At 53.6% G+C, this 19,873-nt stretch overlaps 2 protein-coding genes across 6 annotated transcripts in view; one reads left to right on the forward strand and one right to left on the reverse strand.

Moving 5' to 3' along the window:
* The first annotated feature begins 334 nt into the window (after positions 1–334).
* TPBGL (trophoblast glycoprotein like) lies at positions 335–4,735 on the forward strand. Its single transcript, XM_022593833.3, has one exon. The coding sequence runs from the start codon at positions 795–797 to the stop codon at positions 1,971–1,973; it is 1,179 nt and encodes a 392-aa protein (XP_022449541.1). The 5' UTR covers positions 335–794; the 3' UTR covers positions 1,974–4,735.
* Positions 4,736–8,195: 3,460 nt separating this feature from the next.
* ARRB1 (arrestin beta 1) overlaps positions 8,196–19,873 on the reverse strand; it is an 83,829-nt gene continuing 72,151 nt past the window's right edge. For all 5 annotated transcript variants that reach the window (XM_089915317.1, XM_089915318.1, XM_022593837.3 and 2 more), the window contains one exon: positions 8,196–19,393. In XM_089915317.1, coding sequence (XP_089771443.1) covers positions 19,350–19,393 — 44 coding nt within the window. In that variant the 3' untranslated portion in view covers positions 8,196–19,349. The remainder of the gene's footprint in view (positions 19,394–19,873) is intronic.

Here is a 19,873-nt window from a genome sequence, read left to right on the forward strand (position 1 = left end):
CCAGGCCTGATGTAACTGGGGTGGCAGAGGAGGGGGCTGAGGCTGGGGATTTCCCTCACTCCTAGCACAGCCCTCTCCTTGATCTCAAGGATAAGGGAGAGGCTGAAAAATGAGGAACTTTCCCAGCCCACCCCTCATCCTTGCCTGCGCTGGTAGGAGGAGCCCTAAAGTCCTTCCCCCAAATTCTCGGCCGGCCGGTGATGCTGACCCACCTGCCTGCTCTCCCTAGCCCGGCCCCACCCCACCCCACCCCACACATCCCAGAGAGGGAGGGGGAAGGTACCAGCCTAAGCGCGGGGGCTAGGGGGGAGATGAGGGGGAAATAAGTCAGAACCTCGGAGAGCCAAACTTCTCAGCAGTCCGGGAGCCCAGAGGGGGTAAGAGAAAGAGCAGCAGCCGAAAGCCCTGGTTCTCGGGAGCCTCCCACCCCGCCTCTCCGCAAGGAGGGCGCGGAGACACCGCCGGGGGCGGAGGAGGAGGCCGGGAGGCGGGGAGGGGGGAGGCAAACCCTGCCCACTCGGCTCCGAGCCCAGAACGGCCGCAGAAGTCGGAGGCCGGTGCGCAGGGCGAAGAGGGCACCGGGGGCGGGGGGCTCCGCTCCCCGCCTGACCCCTCTCGCCCCAGCCAGGAAAGTGAAGGCTCCTCGGACTATAGAGCCAGCGGAAGGACCGACCACAACTGCCGGGCGCTCCCGATCGAAGACTTGCCCCACCCGCCCCCCTCCCCGCCCCCACGGGGCTCCGAACTCACTGGTGAGCGCGGCGGCCCGGGCGCTGGATGCGGGGGCAGCCGTGATGGCCCCGCGCGCGGGACAGCCGGAGCACAGGGGCCCGCTGCTGCCGGGGCTGCTGCTCCTGGCGGCGGCGCTGAGCCGACCCGCCGCACCCTGTCCCTTCCAGTGCTACTGCTTCGGCGGCCCTAAGCTGATGTTGCGCTGCGCGTCAGGCGCCGAGCTCCGGCAGCCGCCGCGGGACGTGCCACCCGACGCGCGCAATCTCACCATCGTGGGCGCCAACCTGACTGTGCTGCGCGCGGCCGCCTTCGCCGGCGGGGACGCGGACGGGGAGGAGGCGGAGGCGGAGGCGGCGGGCGGCGTGCGCCTGCCGCTCCTGACCGCTCTGCGCCTCACGCACAACAACATCGAGATGGTGGAAGACGGCGCCTTCGACGGGCTGCCCAGCCTGGCGGCGCTCGACCTGAGCCACAACCCGCTGCGCGCCCTGGGCGGCGACGCTTTCCGCGGGCTGCCCGCGCTGCGCTCCCTGCAGCTCAACCACGCGCTGGCGCGGGGCGGCCCCGCGCTTCTGGCCGCGCTGGACGCCGCGCTCGCCCCGCTCGACGAGCTGCGCCTCCTGGGCCTGTCGGGCAACGCGCTTAGCCACCTGCCGTCCGCCGCGCTGCGCCGGCCGCGCCTGGAGCAGCTGGACGCGCGCCTCAACGCGCTGGCCGGCCTGGGCCCCGACGAGCTGCGCGCGCTGGAGCGCGATGGCGGCCTCCCCGCGCCGCGCCTGCTGCTCGCCGACAACCCCCTGCGTTGCGGCTGCGCTGCGCGCCCCCTGCTGGCCTGGATGCGCAACGCCACGGAGCGCGTACCCGACGCGCGGCGCCTGCGCTGCGCCTCCCCGCGGGCGCTGTACGACCGGCCTTTCCTGGACCTGGACGAGGCGGGGCTGCGCTGCGCCGAAGGCGACGCCGACGGTCGCGGGGAAGAAGTGGAACTTGACGGCCCGGAGCTGGAAGCGTCCTACGTCTTCTTCGGACTGGTTCTGGCGCTCATCGGCCTCATCTTCCTAATGGTGCTCTACCTAAACCGCCGTGGCATCCAGCGCTGGATGCGCAACTTGCGCGAGGCCTGCCGGGACCAGATGGAGGGCTACCACTACCGCTACGAGCAGGACGCAGACCCGCGCCGCGCGCCCGCCTCGGCCGCCCCCGCCGGTTCTGGGGCCACTTCCCCCGGTTCGGGCCTCTGAGCTTCGCTTGTTGGGACTTGGGGGCTACCCCTGCCAGCTGATGACCTGTCCCGAGGCCGTGGGTATGAGACTCCCGCGAGCTTGGGGCTTTGAGACCTACGCCTGACCGATCTGAGACCTTTGGATTATGGCATCTCCCCTACCTGGAGGCCCCAAGCTGTACCCCCCTCCCCAGCCTCTGAGAGCTGTCACCATCAAAGACCCAGAGACACTCTCTTCTGATTCCAGAAACCCCATCCACCCATCCCAAGCTCTGACAGCCCTCCTGAACCACCAGAAGCCCCTCCCCCTTTCAGCACTCACCCAGAGACCCTGTCCTTCAATCCGAAGGCCCTGGGACTGCTTCCACCGCCCTGTGCTTTGAACCCAGACCTCTCAGCAGGAAACATCCCCTAGACTACACTCCAGCTTGCAGCCCTCAGCTCCCTTCCAGGGCTCGGGGGCCCTCACATCCCATTCTGGTCTCAGAAGCAGAGCAACCCCACCAGGAGGTTTCTGTGGACTTTGAGCCTTTCTTCTCGTTTGGGAGCTCTTAACTCTCCATCCTGCATAGAACCTACATCCGGGGAGTCTGAGGGTTGGGCACCCTCCCCCAATCTGAGGATGTATTTCATACCACCCACCACCCCAGCTCTTGCTCAGGCCCCTCCCTTCCTTGGCCCAGGCTTGGGGTTCAGCTCTTCTCTATCTCCCCCATCCGAGGGACAGGCACACCCCTTTATAGCCTTAGCGTGGAGCTGATCCTCAGCCTTTCCCACTTTTGGCTCTGATACCCTAATACTCAGTCCTTGTCCCCAATCTCAAACTCTCAGCTCTTCACCCCGATCTGAGTTTCTTCCCCCTGCCCAAGTCTTAGGCTCTCAGTTCCTCCTACATCCGTCGCTTGCACTCAGTACCCACACTGCCACTCACTGGCTCAGGGTCCAGTGAGGAATCCATCCCTGGGATATGCCCAGCCCCCTTTCCTCTTAAGGATGAGCTCTCTAGCCCTGCAAAACAGGCGCAGATGCGAAGCACCCCGCAGCCATACTAGCAGATCCCCATGGGAGATCCTGGAGGAGAGAGTCCTGGGGGTGCAAAGTAGATGGTCTGGCCTCACAACCAGGGTCACCTGACCATTGTGCCACAGAGAGGGGTGGGGGAGGGGCTCTGAAGGGCTGGGAGCTGCTGGCCACATTCTGTTTCCCACCCATGTGACTCTTCTCCCTTGGAGAGTCCTCTCTGCCACCTCCCCACCGCTGTCCCCCCGTATGCCTTCTGGGAGAGGAAGGGAAAAGCCCTCCGGTCCAGGGTCAGAGCCTCAGCGCCCTGCCTTCTTCATGATCCCAAAGCACAACTGGTGAGTGGGAGGGGGCCGCCTCTCCCTGACTCCCACCCCCTGGGTCAGGCAGAATGGCTGGCCTGTGCTGCTTCTGCACACAGGAAGTCACCCTCCTTCAACATATTGCCGGAGGCCTGCCTTCCCACCCCACCCTGGAAATCTGGATCTCCCTTGGGCAGTTTTCTATAAAGTCTGCAATAATCTCAGATACTCTGCTCTTGTAAACGGTGCCATGTCATTCCTGCTGACCTTGGGTCATTAAAGGGGGTGGGAGGGGACACTTAGAGCAGTTTAGACCTTCCTGAGGTGAAGCAGGGACTCTTGATGTCTTCTCCCGGACTGTGGGAGAAGAAAAGGGCTCTGACTGTACATAGTAAGCTTGAGGCTAGACACATGGAGGGACTTCCCATTGGGATGGCATTGCTCTCCAAACCAGTTCGCTTTTTATGCTGAGACAGTGTTATCCGCAGCCAGGGTAGGGTCCTGCACTTCCTCTACATCCTCTTACCCTTCGGTTCCTCATCACTGCGGTGGGGTGGAGGGTCATGGGGGAGCTGTAGTTGGACTGACAGACACTAGCATCAGATGAGGCTATCAGGGAACAAATCCAGCTGTAGACAATCAGAGGCAGTTAATTCAGACAGAAAAGAGGAGGAATCATTATTTGCTGCTTTGACATCGTCCCCTCTGTTGAACTACCTGGTACTCCCTTATGTCCTGTGTCACGCCATGCTCTCCTGGCTAGAGGGTTAAGACCTGCACCTTGGATATGTGAGAGGCTGAGAAGAGAGGTAGCCTAGCAGTGGGGGACGTGGATAAAATAGCCCCTTGAGATATGTGGAACAAGAAGACAGGTGGGTTCTGGGCCAGTAGGGCCAGGATAAGAGGCTGTCTCCTACCTCAAGGTCCCCAGGCTGGATTATTTTACATTCAGGGTCTCAGAGCCCTAGAACCACATGGCAGAAGCCTAGAATTCTGGCATTTTAGAATCTTAGGGTTATGTAATTTTAGAATTTTTTATTTTTTTTTGGTACGCGGGCCTCTCACTGTTGTGGCCCCTCCCGTTGCGGAGCACAGGCTCTGGACGTGCAGGCTCGGCGGCCATGGCTCACGGGCCCAGCCGCTCCGCAGCATGTGGGATCTTCCCGGACTGGGGCACGAACCCGTGTCCCCTGCATCGGCAGGCGGACTCTCAACCACTGCGCCACCGGTGAAGCCCTAATTCTAGAATTTGTGTCTTCTAAACATTGAAAGGGACCTCAGAGGTAACGTGGGAAGGCTCCTAAACTGTATCAGCGAGGAGCACCCTCTCTCGAGGTGCTTACTCCCTCCCCTCCTGGGAGCATCCCTTCGGTGCCGATGCGGGAGAAATCTGCCTGGGACTCCCTGACAGTCCCAACTTTGCGCTGAGGCCAGGAGCACACCTCACCCCAGGACAGCTCTTCACAGAGCGGTTGGCAGTGCACGAGCCTCCTCACCCCTTCTCCCAGTCATTCCTCGTGAGAAGGGGTTAAATTCTCTTGAAGCATTCCCATCCATCAGTGACCTTCAAAGGGTGCTTTGCCAGTCCCGTAGGGGAAAATGGTGATGTTCTCTCTAACACAGGTTAGAGAACTGTGTCTCTAACAGGTCACCCTGCCCACCACCCCACCCCACCCCCTGCCCCCGCCGCCCAATTCCAAAGACGTAATGTAATGTAGCCTAAGACTACATTAAGTCCTGGCAAATAAAACATGCTGCTAGCTGTGGTACTGTCAGCAAAAATCTTTGAGGGTTTTAGATGAGAGCTGATGCTAAGCTAAATATCAAACCAATAGTGGTCAAAAATCAACTAATTGAGTACCTAACGTATGCCAATTGACATTTAACCTTAGTGCCATTCACTGACTCCCATTAAATGTCTCTGAGCAGTTTCCCTTCTTGTAGCCTGTCAGTGGCCTTTGGCTTTATGGAACTATCAGCAGGGCCCCAGGGCCCCAGCCTCCTCTGCAAATCCAACCATTTTCTTAGTCTCTACTAAATACAACTTTGTCAGTCCTAGAAAAGCTAATGACCCAGAGGAGAAATTCTATTCAATCAAGTTCTAGAGAAAAGAAGTCCCAGGAAACCATGAGAACTCAGAGTAAGGGCCCCTGTACCCAGCCTAGGGAAATTTCTTAAAGTCACATTTGAGCAGTGTTTTGAGGGATGAGTAGGAGTTGCAGAACAGAGAAAGATCAGAAGTATCAGCTTGTACAAAGGCCTAGATGCAGGAAGATCTGTTAGTCTGATAATTCAAGAAGACCATTAATGGCTGGGGGTAGCTAGGACGATGTGTGTGGGTAAGATGGTTCTGCGTTCCCTTCATTCTCCACTGGGAGGAACTAGAGGGACTTCCGCCCTCAGAGAAGTCAGGGAAGTGGGGAGGTGTGCTATGTGGGCCAGGAGAACTGCGTGGTGCTCTTACTTGTTCCTTCCCTCTGCCCATCCTTTTTGTGCCAGGCCTTATGCTGGGCACAGGAGACAGAGAGAGGAGTCCGCTAAGCCGTGCCCATGGGAAGCCAGAGGGGCAGGGGGTTAAGGGAAGGGGCCACAAAGAGGTCTTGCAGGAAAAGGTGAGATGGAGGGGTCTGGCTGGCCCTCCCCTGACACCCTGATGTCACCCACTCACTGCAGACCCTCTTTCAGCAGTGCCAGGGACTCACCGAATGGTTAACCTCCCCCTCTAATGAGATGCTGTGAATGCTGCTGGAAGTTTGAGGTGGGCAAGTGACTGCAGGGGCCAAGTGCCAGGGGGGAAAGCTCCATCCAGGATGTGCCCTTAAAGAGCAGGCGGGATAGAGAGCAGGTAGAGAAGGAGAGAAAACGTGCGTGACTGTCAGAAATGTGATACACATCAAGGCAGCTCTGCACCGAGAAACACGTCAGACTTCCTGGGCTTCTGTGACCCTGTAAAAACTGAAATTTCCTCTCAAACACAAAGGGAAGCCACGATCACCATCTCCTTGAGAAGCCTTTTACTTCTGCGACCCCTTTCCTACCCAGGCCCCTCAGGTCTGGGGTGGGAATAAGTGAGGGCCCAGCTGGAGTCCAGAGGACTGGGTTTCAGTCTGAGCTCAGCATGACTTGCCACGTCGCCTGGACCCCAGTCAGTCAGAAGCATTGGTTAGGCCCTACTGTGTGCTGGGTGCTGGGGATCCAGCAGTGAACACAACAGAGCTGGCTCGTGCCTTTCTGGTTCAGTCCGACCCCGACTGTGGACACCCCCTGCCCCTCCCTGGCTCCAGGTTCCTTCTGTCAGGCCAGGGCTGGACTTGTGACCTCCAGAGGCACTCCCTGCTCTCACTGAAGTCCATCTCCTTCTTCATTAAGTCTCTGCCTGGCAGACTCATGGCCCTAATTTACCGGCATGGCCTTTCACGGACTGGGAGAAGTTACAAGGGCAGTTAATATTCCTGTGGTAATGAACTTGGCTGCCTTCAGAGTCCCCGCCTTTGCCCCCCAGCCCTCCCTCTCCACCTCCACCCTCTTCCCTCAGCCCTGCCTCACAGCGATTTGCCCGGGGATGGCCAGTCCCATGGAGACCCCCTCAACTAACCCTTCAGTGTACTAGTGGGGAAGTTGCGGCCCAGCGAGTGCAGGAGCCCATCCAGGTCACACAGGGTGTCAGGAGCAGAGCAGATCCAGAGCTCAGGGTGCCCCCTGGGGCCATCCCTGCCCTGCTCTGGGCCTGAGTATCTGGCAGTGCTGCCCCACCTCCAAACTCTGTATCTCCACCCCTGTGGTCATTGCCTCCTGTGGCCAGACCTGTGGTGACCTGGAGATGAGCAAAAAGCCAGCAAGGAAAGGGTGGAGAGCTCTCTTCAGCCTCCATCAGCAGCTTCCAGGAGGCCTCAGAAACCTGCTCCAGCCTCTTGCAGGCAGACACTCTGATGGGGGCTCCTTCTCAAGGGAAGGGGCATCTCTACGCCTCTCCGAGAGGAGAAAGGGGCTTGTTCTGGACCCGCAGGCTCTGAGGTCCCCCTGCATGAAACTCATCCTTCCTGAGCCTCTCCTCTCTGCCGAGCATCTGCTGAGATGGACCATACCCGGCTCCTGTGCTCAGTAAAGATGGGGTCACTGTGATAATGGAGGCATGGGGGCCCCCAAACTAAGGTGACCATCCAAACTAGGAAACTTTGGAGAGTGAAAGGGACCTCTATTAATAATTACACTGGGACAAGAATAAACTAGGACTGTACCAGGCTGTTGGGCCCTGGGCTACAATGACTTTTGACAAGACTTGGAGGGGAAAAGAAAACGTGCCAGACTGCTAGACTAGCTAGTCTGCCAGCTCTAGATAACTAATACACTCCCTGTCCTTGCCCCCGTCCTCCAGCCATGCTAAACAACTTCCTGAATGCTATTCTCTAGCCACACCAGACTACTCAGATTTTAGTAACAGAGCCCAGCTAGCTATTCCAGGCCCCATACCTTGCTCACACAGTACCCTCTGCCTGGGATGCCTTACCCCCAACAGAGAGCAGCAGGACAGCTCAATGGTTCCCTCTGCTTTCCTGACCTCACCCTCTTCCTCCTGTCTCTGGACACCCCCCCAGACCTTCATTTGGACTGATTTGTTTTCTGGCCCATTGTCTGCACCAGACCAGACACTCCCTGCAGGGGCTGGGCCCAGTTCCCTTTTGGGTGCCTGACCCTGGCGCACAGAGATTTCTGAGCGCCACGCCCCACAGAAGACCAAAGCGCAGAGGAAGAGGTATCACGCAGGGCTCGCTCTGGCCTCCCTCTGCTGTATGTCTGATGCCCACTCCCTTTAAGTCCCACAACCTCTCACCTTGTTGAGCTGAGGCTGCAGTTATAGAAGATGCCTGCATGGTCAGCTCCTTGTTACTATTCAATAAAGTGAGAGAACAGAAAGAAAATGCAGCTTTAGAATATGTAATCATGTAAAACATAATTTAGCTTTAGCTTTTAGACTTTGACTCTTTAATACAATTATAGCTTTCTGGCCCTCCATTTGGGATTCTTGTCCAGCGTCCTATCTGGGCAACATCTGCCACTGACAGCCTGTCTCAGCCTTGGTTCCTTGACCCAGGGAGCTATAGTGACATCTATTGGCCAATTTGTGAGAGTGGGAGCAGTTTTAACTTTTTTCCGTACATGCGCCATCTGCTGGTGAACATGGGAATGTTCCTTCTTTCATTTAGTCAAATCCATTCAGCAAATATTTTATAAAGTGCCTACTATGCGCCAAGCACTATGCTAGGAAGAAGCTGGCAGTTGTTCTAGGCACTTTACATATATTAACCCATTTTAGATGACAATTCTATGAAGTAGGTGTTATTATTCCTACTTTACAAATGAAAAAACTAAGACAAAGATGAATAATTTGCTCATTGCTAATAAAGGAGTCAAGTTGGGGTTAGAACTCAGAGCCCATGTGCTTGCACCAAGAACAAGTAAATAAACAAGTAAGATACCTCTTATGAGGGAAATAAACAGAGTGTTGTAAGAGTGATGGGAAAGGTTTTCCTTTGAATGGGGTAGTCAGGCAGGCTCCTCTGAGAAGGTGGCTTACCCTGAACAATGGGAAGGAAGCATCTCTGCAAACCGCCTAGGAAAGATCAATCCAGGCAGAAGAAACAGCAAGTGCAAAGGTTCTGAGACTGAATATTCAAATATTGAGTGGGAGGCCAATTATGACCATTCTACCCCTAAATACCTCTCCAATCAGTCCTTCTTCTGCTTCCCCACCTGGCCCCAACCTCTACATCTCTCAGCCGGATCCCTGTCCCAGCTTCCTTCTTGATCCCTTTGCCTCCAGCCTTCCCCTCCAGTCCATCCTCTGCAATGCAGCCAGAGTGATCCTAAAAGTGCATGGAGCTGATCCATCTCACTGCCCTGCTTAAAACCTGTCCCACCGTCTTCTGGATAAAAAGCTCTTTGAACTGATTATCTTTAACCTTCCTCCCCATGACTATGGTCTGCTCCCATCTCCTGTTAGCTCTTCTGGTTCCCTTCATTCTAGCCAAACCAAAGTCCTTACAATTCCTTGAAGGTCCCAGGTTGTCTCACCACCTGGGGCTTCCCATGGGCCACCCCTTCTATCTGGAATGCCCATAGCCTCTCCTCACCTGCTTAACTGCTTCTCATCCTTCAAAACTCAGTTGAAGCAATTCCCTTTCTAGGAAGCTTGCCTTATTTCCTATCCCACCCGCCCCTCTTTAGTGCTCCCATGGCACGCCATGAGTGTGTGTCAGCCCCCATCTCCAATATCCCTCAACATCAAGTCGAAATCTTTTTCGTCATGCCTTACATTCCTGTGAATTCGTGAACCCCTTGAAGGAAGGGATTGTCTTATTAATCTTTGTGTCTTCAAGGTCCAGCATAAGCCCCAGCAAATGGTACGTGCCCAGTAAATAGTTTGCGGTTTGTGAGCTACAGATTGTTTAGTTTCTTTTTTTTTTTTTTGCTTTTTATTGAGATACATATTTGCAAAGAGTAAAAACCCACTCTTTTTTGGCATAGTTTATTTTGACAATCAAGATATGGAACAGTTCCATCACCCCCCCAAATACCTCCTGCTGCCCCTCTGTAGCCAACCCTTCCTCAACTCCAGCCACTGGCAACTAGTGGTCTGTTTTCTATCCCCATAGTTTTGCCTTTTCCAGAATGTCCTATAAATAGATGCATACATATTTATCCTTTTAAGTCTAGCTTCTTTCACTTAGCATGATGCATTTGAGATTCATCCTCGTTGTTGTACCACTAGTTTGTTCATTTTTATTGCTGAGTAGTATTCCATTGTATGGCTGTACAAGAGTTTATCCATTCACACTAGCTGAAGAGCATTTGGGTTGTTTCCAGTTTTTGAGTTATGAATGCATCCATTATTAACGTTCACATACAGGTTTTTGTGAGGACATAACTTTTCATTTATTTTGGGAGTGGAACTTCTAAGTCTTATAGTAAGTATCTTTAAACTTATAAGAAACTCTGCCAAACTGTTTTCCAAAGTGTCTGTACCATTTGGTATGCCCACCAGCCATGTGTGCGTTCCAGTTCCTCCACACCCTTGCCAGCACTATTTATTGGGAAGAACAATTGGATAGCCTTTGCACCTTTTTGGAAAATCAGTTGATACATACAGGTCTACTTCTGGATTCTGGCGTTCATTCCATTGATATAGATGTCTATTCTTTCACCACTACCACACTGTCTTCATTACTGTAGCTTCATAGTAAGTCTTGAGATCAGTTAGTAGGCAACTCCAATGTTGTTCTTCCTTTAAAAAATTGCTTGGCTATTCTAGTTCCTTTACCTTTCCATATAATGTTTAGGATCAGCTTGTCTACACATACAAAAGAAAAGAAAAAATTCTGCAGAGATCTTGATTTGGACTGCACTGAATCTATAGTTTGTAGAGAATTGACATCTTCTAATCCATATTGAATCCATATTCAACATTGAATCTTCCAATCCATGAACATAGTACATGTCTCAATTTGTTTAGGTCTTCTTTGATCAGTATTTTGTGCTTTAGAGATGTACATAGAGATTATGCACATATTTTCCTATTTATACCTAAGTATATTTCCATTTTGGTGCTATTGTAGGTGGTAATATCTTTTTATTTGGCATTGTCTTTTAAATTTCAAGATCCAGTTGTTTGATGTTACTCTACAGAAGTATAATTGATTTTTGTATACTGATCATGCATCCTCATTGATCATCCTCTTCTTCTGGTTTTTGTATGTTGAGTTATTTTAGATTGTATCCTGGACACTGTGAATGTTATGTTGTGTAGACTCTAGGTCCTGTTATAATCCTTTTTTTTTTTTTTTTTTTGCGGTACGCGGGCCTCTCACTGTTGTGGCCTCTCCCGTTGTGGAGCATAGGCTCCGGACGCGCAGGCTCAGCGGCCATGGCTCACGGGCCCAGCCGCTCCACGGCATGTGGGATCCTCCCAGACCAGGGCACAAACCCGTGTCCCCTGCATCGGCAGGCGGACTCTCAACCACTGCGCTACCAGGGAAGCCCCCTGTTATAATCCTTGATAGAACGTTGATTTTGTAGTTGTTGTTGTCGTTGTTTCAAGAGGTTATCAACTGATTTAGTTTCAGACCCAATTTGTCTGTTGGGTGGTGGGTGGTTCTAATTGCAGCACAAATCCACAAGAGAAAGGAGAAATAAAAGGGAAATCTACCCCATGCAGGTTACTTCTCCAAATTTTTACTCCCAGGACCATTTGCCTGCTTTTGTTTAATTTTCAGAGTCATTAGGTAGCTGTGTTTTGTATTTTTGTCCAGGGTTTTTATGTAATCAGTAGGAGAGATAGGCTGTAGTGGACTTACTCTGTTTTGGCCAGAATTGGAAACTCCTACACAATTTATTTTGATTTGCTGAAATTTTTAAAAGCTAAGACAAATGAAGTCTCAGAACACCATGAAGACAGTGACAGGAGAAAAGCTCAAAGCTAAGAGGTAACCGCAAAGACCTCTTCCATGTTTAGAGCCTTGTTTAGGTGTCAGGGCACTCCTTCTAAATTGTGGTATCCAGGCCAATAGGATTATTTCTGTTTTTTGGATGAGAAGATTAAGGAAGAGCTGGTGACTTGCCTACTTGGTCTCAGATCTAATCCCCTGACCTTCTCCTGCTCTGTATTGCAGGGCATTGACCATTGCAAACTACGTTCCCCAAGATTCCTTGAAAATTAACTTTTAATTCGAGTCTGCCATTAGGAGGGCAGAAGGAAAGGAGAAATCAGAGTATTTCCCCCACCCTCTTGCTTTGGGCAGCATCCCAGGAACAGAGGCTTTTCTTCTATGGTCTGGATTCTTCAGCTACTCTCTCCCTCAACAGCCTTATTGGGCTTCCCTGGTCCTTAGCGCCGTAACACCACCTCTTCTCCCTTGTCCTTCCACCCTACAGATGGTAGTGATTTCCTATTGTACCTGGGTTGCCTTACATCCCATTTGCCCTTGCAACATTTTCATAACCAGCTTCTTTGATTAAATTCCTGCTACTGATATTCTGGCATAGGCTCTGTTTATCTGGACTTGGACTGATACAGTCCACGTGGGAGGGCAGAATCAAAGATCTAGCTCATGTCTCCTGATTCAGATGTCAGTGTCTGCCCATTACCCTTCTCTGGCTGGGAGCATCAGAGGAAAGAGACCACCCTCTGGCCGACCAGGAGGGCAATGCACTGATCTAAGTTGCACATTATTCTACAAGAATGTAAAAAACAAAATGGTTTCACACATATGACCAATTTTCTAGGAAAGCCATCTTACATTCAGCAGTATCTTCCTTTCGTGTTAATATGATACACTGTCATTTAGGACTCTGAATCTTCCTCACCTATATCCCCACTCCTCCCATGTGTTCTTTTGGAACAGGCAGTGGGTAAGTCATGGAAGACTGAAGTGACTTCAGGGAGACCTAGCAGAGCAGGAGATGAGAACTGGGTAAGAACCAGAGCTGGGACTGGGACAGGACTCCAGCTGAAGTGGTCACTGGGGAGAAGATGGGATGGCTTCACCCCAGGAGCAAACCAGGGGTCATGGGATCCAGTGGTGTCTGAGAGGGATCAGAGGTTTGGCAACTTCCCCAGGCCCAAAGGCTGGTAAATGGCAGTGAGGGGAGGAGAAGGGGGTGAGCAGCCAGGTTGGAGTTGGGGCCACCACCTGACCCAGCTAGTCCAGGGCAGCAGGGACAGCTTCTGCTGGTCTATGTCCTGCCATGGGCTTATGAGACAGAAATAAAAGCACAGCCAGCATCTGTCATAAAAGACCTTTAATGGTCTCCTATTTATGGTTCTTTTTTTCATTAGAACTGTTAGAACTGTCCTGTTAGAGTTGAATAAACTGTAATAACTTATCTGACATAATAAGGAATGCCACAGGTACAACAGATAAACCTGGCAGGTGGCCCAGGAATAAGGGTGTCACAAAAGAATCACTTAACAGAAGGGCCACAGACCTGGAGACCAGTCTCCACCACCTGTCACTCTTCACACCCAGGATCCACACACAGTACCAGGTTAAGTGCCGGCTCCCACTGGAAAGGAATACGCAGCCCCCTCCCCTGGCATCTGCGGCTAGACCCCAACACTGAGCAGAGATGTCCCAGGAAGACGGTCCATCCAACCATCATCCCCCGAGTGCTCCTGGATCTCCAGGGCAGGCCGTGACGACACCCCGAATTTGTGAGCCCCCCTTCATACCCACCTCTCCCATGACCCTTGCAGTAATCCCTTTGAGTTGGGCAGAGCCGGGCACTATCTCCATCTTACACAAGGGGAAACTGAGGTCAGGTTCCCAAGGGCACACTCGCACTGAACACAGAATAGCATTGGGCACTCTTTCTCCCATGCCACGTGGCTTGCTGTGCCCCAAGTCTCACATTTCCACCTGGATGCCCTGGGTGGGGGCTGGGCAGGATGCTGTGCCAAGGGCTGGTCCAGGTCTCCCCGAAGTGCCCACCTCTTAGTCAGCCCCAGTGAGGGACCTGGGCAGAGGGGCAGACCAGCAGGAAGAGAATTTGGGGGACTGGAGGTAGGGAACCAGCCTCTCTTCAGACACCCGCCTGTTGCCCACACATTTAGTTGACCGCAGATGTGGGAATGTAATCCGATTAGAATTGCTCGAGGGAAATTTGCTGCTTAAAGGGTCTCTGGAGGAATCCTGCCTTCATAGGAGGGACTTTTGTCATAAAGTCCTCCCTTGGCATTTCTTTTACTAAAGCTGGCTGTATATAAAGAGGAACCTAACTCTAGTTTCTCTTCCCACCACGCTGTCCATCTGCCATCTCATTGGCCTGGGCCGGGGGAGTGGGGTGTCACACTGGGGCACAGACACAAGTCCTGGGGTGGGGCTGGGCCTCTCTGCTTCCTCCATGGTCCCCCACAATGCCTGGGCCAATTTCAGGGCCAAGACCCATCCTCACAGCACCAGGCCCCCGCCCAAATGAAACCCAGGCCGGAGCTTCAGTGGGGGTGGGCTACAAAACCATCAAGTGTGTGTGTGTGTGCACGCACGCGCACGCGTGTGTGTATGCGTGTGAATAAGCAAATGCTTGGGCCTGGGTCTGTGACCCAAGTTCCAATAGGACGATACTTTGTATTGGAATGCTAGAGTCATTCCAACAGGAAATGCAAGAATAGAAGCTGGGCTTGCTGGTCTAAGATCAAACCTCAGAATGGTGGTTTGAAGAAGTTTTTCTTCAAAAGAAAGTTTAAAGGTGAAACCTCAATAGGCAAGACAGATAAAAGCAGAGTTGTTCTGGTGGAAGTGGGAATGGCGGGGAGGGCTGGAGACCTATCCTTGGCCTCCACCCCCATTCTCCCACCTTAGCAGCCCCTGACAAAGCTCTGTGGCACACCAGGGGTTCCACAGCACCTGGTTTGAAAACCAGTGTGTCAGAGTCTACGGGTCATGGCTCCTGGGGAATCTGTGCTTTGACTTCCCTTTCAGGGTGAAGAGTTGGGAGAGAGTGATGGGGGGAGGATGCTCCCCCTTCAACGGACCTCTCTTTGAAGCCACTGTGCAGTGAGCCTGCAGGTAGAGGCGGGGTACCTGTGGTAGAGGTGGGGATCCTGCCCCATGGGTAGGCCATTCCAGTCCTGGAAGGAGAACAAAAGTGAGGGAGCTGCCTGGGCCAGGAAAGCAAAATGCCAGGCCCAAGGCAGGCTTATGGACGAGAGTCGGGGGAGTCTGTTTTGGTCCTTGCTGACTTTAAAAACCAGAACAGGTATAGGCCTACGTCCACAAGACCCTATGAGAGTCCAGGACTGGGGCCTAATGCCTTCCTCTGGGATGGGTGGAGGATGTCCAGCCCCCAGTCACTGGCAGGAGGGAAGCTGCCTCTGTGGGCTGCTGAAACAACCGGGGATGCATCAGCTGGGGCTCAGATCCCAGCGTAAGAGGCCTGGGTTTTCCCCGTACGCAAATCCCTCCCAAGTGTCACCAAGAAGCGACAACTGGCAGCTCTGGTTGATCCTGGAGGGGGTCTTACACTTTGAAGGGAAGGGGCAAGCAATTTCTATTCCACTTCACCCTTGGGGTTCTCTAGTGGGGTAGTGGGGGGGGTTAGCACCCCTGGGCCTGAGGGACGAGGCTCTCCCTAACCTGGGATCAGATCCAACGCTTCCTGGCCTCTGACACCAAGGTGTGCCCCCGCCCCCCACCCCCCCCAATCACTGACACAATCCATGTCCAGTCTCTCTGTCTTGGTTGCTGGGACCACTGCCCGGAGACACAGCATTCCTGAATAGTATCTGAATTTCCCTCTTGGCTGGGTCACCAAAGCCAAACTGGCCTCGTCTCATCCTGGCTGACCTCTGCCTAAGTGACACGAGAGCAAGAGATGAAGATGGCTGGGAGGGCTCAGCCAGTGGCAAACTTCCTGTGTGACCCTGGGCTACCCCCCCCCGCCCCCCCGCAGCGGCAGGGCCACAGCCTGGGCAGCCATGTGCAACTTACAGAGCTGACTTGCATCTCCTCTGGGCCTCACAAGTTCCTCGAGTTGGGCGGGAAAGGGATGGCTGTCTCATTTTACAGTTAGGGAAACCAATCCCAAGAGGTTGAATGAGTTGCTCGAGCTCCTCAGCTGGGTGGTAACAGCCAACATGGACAGGCATCGTGGACTCGCAGGCCAGGGTGCTCTTCACGGCACCACATGGGACCAGCTTGTCAGCAACTCCCCCAGATGAACCAAGACCCCAAGTGAGCCCACCCTCAGTTTGTCTGGGCTCTGAGACTGAGAAGGCCCGTGGGGTCCAGCCGAAGAACTCTGTCCTTATCTTCACGGCGACTGAACTCTTCTCTAGGCTGGAAGGCTGAGGAAGTCCAGCTGGCCGTCTGCCTGCAGACTTTCACCCCGAGCCATGCTCTCCCTTCCTGCCCAGACTGCTATCTACATGCCACCCGCATGGCCCACTGCAAAGTCTCAGTGTGGAGAGGCATGGTCAGCACAGGCTCCAAATGTGTGGACAGAGAGAGCCAGTACTGTGGGCTGGTGCCTGGAGCCCAGCGGGGCTCCCCCACCCCCAGTTTCACTCCAAGGGTTCCCCTGGACAGGCTGACTCCAGATGGAGAGGGGCCCTGCAGAGAAGAACTCAGTCATGCTTAGGGACTGCAGGAGAAGCGGGGTCTGGAACCAACCAGAAACTTGGCAAGATGATCTGTATGTTCTTTCTCTCAGGAAGAAGCCTGAGCATCCCACTGGGCTGCAGTGCATGTCTGTGCAGGAGGGCGCCCAGCCCAGGGGCAAGTGGGGCTAAACTCCAGCCTGTGACCACTCAAGAAGCTGTGCATTCCAATGTGGGTGGAATCCGCTTGGAAGGGACACCATTTCTAATTCACATCAAGGCACCATACAGACTAGCAGCGATCATGGAACCCTGAATGCAATGGCCCCCTCGCTACTTCCCATAAAACTTTCCCTTGACCATGAGCTTCCTGAGGACAGGGGCTGGGACTGACCCAACTCTGTGTCTCCACTGCTCAGCGCCAAGTGGAGAAGTTGTCAACCAAGGATGGTTAAGCCAAATTCAAATGAACTTGACCACTGCCCTTCTGCAACCCTGGGCCCAAAGAGTAAATAAAAGGCTAAATGGGCCCATGATGCTTCTTGCAGCTGGAGAAATTTCAGTTCAACACTGGGATAAACCCAATATGGTGAGTGTGATTTTGAGGCGGAAGGAGGTCAAGAAACCAGCCTGAAAAAGCTTTTGTGTGACCGGGTTAGGGATGGGGGAAGAGGTCTATTTGTAGGCAAGTGATCACCCCAAATCCTAAAGGGTCTTATACCAGCCCCAAATGTTCCAGAGGACAACCCTGAAGAGCATATGCTTGCCATGCATTGTTCCAACAACTCATTAACTCTCCAGCTGCCCAAATGAGGTACAGACTGCCCAGCAGGTTTTGGGAGGGGCTGGGTGCAGCTGGGACCGCAGAACTGGCCATGGGTGTGTGACTGCCCCAAGCTGACTTGGTTCTGACCTGGAGTAGGGGTCCCTAGGGTTGAGTCTTCATGAGATTCAGAAGGGAAGGGCTGGGGTACAGTGCCAGGCACGTGAACTGGGTAATTTCACCATGGAACATGGTTGCTCGGTCCACCCCAGGAGGGGCTGAACTGAAAAGCGTTGAGATGCAACTTGTACAATAAAATTTTGCCATCTCCCTTTTCACAAGTATGGGACAGGGATAGAAAGGAGCAAGAGATCCCCTTGCCCTGTGAATCAATATATTTGCTTGGGTATAAGGTAAACTTCAGGACATCCAAAGGGGGTGTGAAGTACTGGAGGGCTTATCACAAGCTCTTCCCCCACCCACCTCATACAAGCTCTGTCCTTCTGTAACACTCGGGCCCTAGGGCCAAGCAGCTCATGCTAGCTATGGCCACAGCTTGACATCACACAACCACTCAGGAGCCCAAGAAGGGCCTTTCTCAGGCCTGGAGTGGGTGTGGGGTGGTGATGCTAGGTGCTCTCCATGGCCCTGCCACCTCTGGGGTCCAGTGAATCCTCGCTGGTAGCAGACAGATCAGAGTCAGTGGCTCTGGCTCCACCCACCAGACCAGAAGCTCTAATGTTCACGAATTCTTGGAGACAGAGCTGGGAGGGCCCTTTGTGATCATCTGGTCAAACCCCTTGGTTTTCTAGGTGAAGAACTGAGGCCCAGAGATGGAAAGGAACTTGCCCAAGGTCACACAGTAAGTGAGCAGTAAAGGTCAGACAAAAACAGATACCTTTTAACACTTTCTGCCTCATTGTCTGCCTGCCCTGTTGCCCTGGAAATGCCCCATGTCCCAATCACACCAACACTAGCCAATGGGTACTGGGTACCCATGACACTGGGAACTACTGGGGCGGTCATCAACTCCCCAAGGAAACAAAGGAGTCCCCCCCCTTCCTTTTAGGTGAGGGCATCCTGATGGACCCTGCCACCTTCTGGGGAAGGACCCTCTTTGACTGTGGGCACAGTGACCTCAGGTGCTCTCTCCTAGCCTGCAGGGGCAGCCCAGCCCGGCCCTGGAGAACTGCAAGGGCAGGAGGACACCGGTGGCCCTCACTTCCCGCACCAGTAATCACTTCGGGGTCACTGATCACTCTTAGGTCTACAAAGGAAGGGAGCTGGGCAGACTCTCATCCTCCCACCCGGCCCCCATCTCTCAGAGTCACCCTTCAGGAAACCTCCTCGGGACCTTGGTGCTTTCTGAAGACCCCTCCCTTCTCTCTCTCTTTCTCTGTGCATATTTGTAGATAGGACACACACACATAAGATACAAGGCAGTTAGGATATTACATCCTGACGATACTGAAATAGACTTGGGCTACTTCACACAACTTGCCTTAGACTAGGTAACTGCTGGTAAGAAAGTCAGTCCAGCTACTTTGCTCCATTCCTGGGGTCCACAAACCTTCACCAATGTCACTGTCAGTCACAGAGGGACATGGGGGGGGGATGGGAGAGGAAGGGGAGAGGTGTTTGGTGGGTCCAAACTGCGAAAAGAACTGCATGGAGAATCTATCCACCGGTCTGCCCCTCCCAGCCAGAGGTTGGCCTTCGATTCGGTCATGTTTTAGCTGCCAGAACTGTGTTAATCACCTGGGACGGTGGACATCCTCTCACGTGTCTTGAGCCCCCATCCCCGCCCCTCCAAGCCCTCGCGCCCCATCTTCCCCTTTCTACTCCCCATCCCAAGTCAAATTCCAAGACCAGAGCCATGTTGGCCTTTCTGGGGGTCAACAGGAAAAGAGGGGGGGATGGAGAGGTGACTGCAGTGAGAGTGGTGAAGGTGGTGCACGTGGCCCTGTCGGCATCGTGACGGGGCCAATCCTGAGGCCAGAGGTTCACCACCGTGACCTGAAAGACCACTGGGGCCCCCGGTAGAAGCTGGAAGAACAAAGGGGAGGGGGAACCAGGGCAGGAAGAAGACAAACAAGCATCCTAGTGCATGAGAGTGGACCTGGAGCTGCCCGGAGGGAGGGCCAGCCCCAGTCTATCTGTCGTTGGGCTGTGGAGAGCCGGTACCGTCCTCCTCTTCCTCTTTGTCATCCTTCATGCCTTTCAGTCTCTGGCGAGCAAAGTCCTCAAACACAATGTCGTCGTCGCTGGTGGGAAAGACAAGGAAAACGGGTGTGTTTGCAGGGCAGGGAGAGTAGGCTTATCCAGGGGCTGGAGAGCCTGCACAGCCAGGTGGGACCCAGAGGCTGGCCTCGGATAGAAAGGCCTGCCAGGCTGGCACATCTGGATGCCCATCAATGACAGTGGGACCAGCCAGTTGTGGAAATACCAGAGGGAGGCATGAGTTTGCCTAAGGGCTGGAAATTGACCTGGTTCTTGAGGAGTTGGGGTCAAGGGACACATAAAATTGGGAGGGGGGGTCAGTGTGGCTGGGTTAGGGCCAGAGGAGGAAGTTATTCCCACAAAGAGGCCAGGCCACCAGTAGTTTCACAGCATATTCTATTCTGAATCCCCCAAGAACAGGCCCAAGGAACCCCATTCAACCACCCGAAGAAAGCACTCCTGTTTCCTGCACAGGAAGCAGTGGGCCTGGCTTGGAAGAGAAAACCCCTTTTCTCCAGGGAAGT

The sequence above is a fragment of the Delphinapterus leucas genome, chromosome 7, assembly GCF_059928025.1.
Source record: "Delphinapterus leucas isolate spDelLeu-1000000601 "Yukka" chromosome 7, BTC_Dleu_Yukka2, whole genome shotgun sequence".
Lineage (NCBI taxonomy): Eukaryota > Metazoa > Chordata > Mammalia > Artiodactyla > Monodontidae > Delphinapterus > Delphinapterus leucas.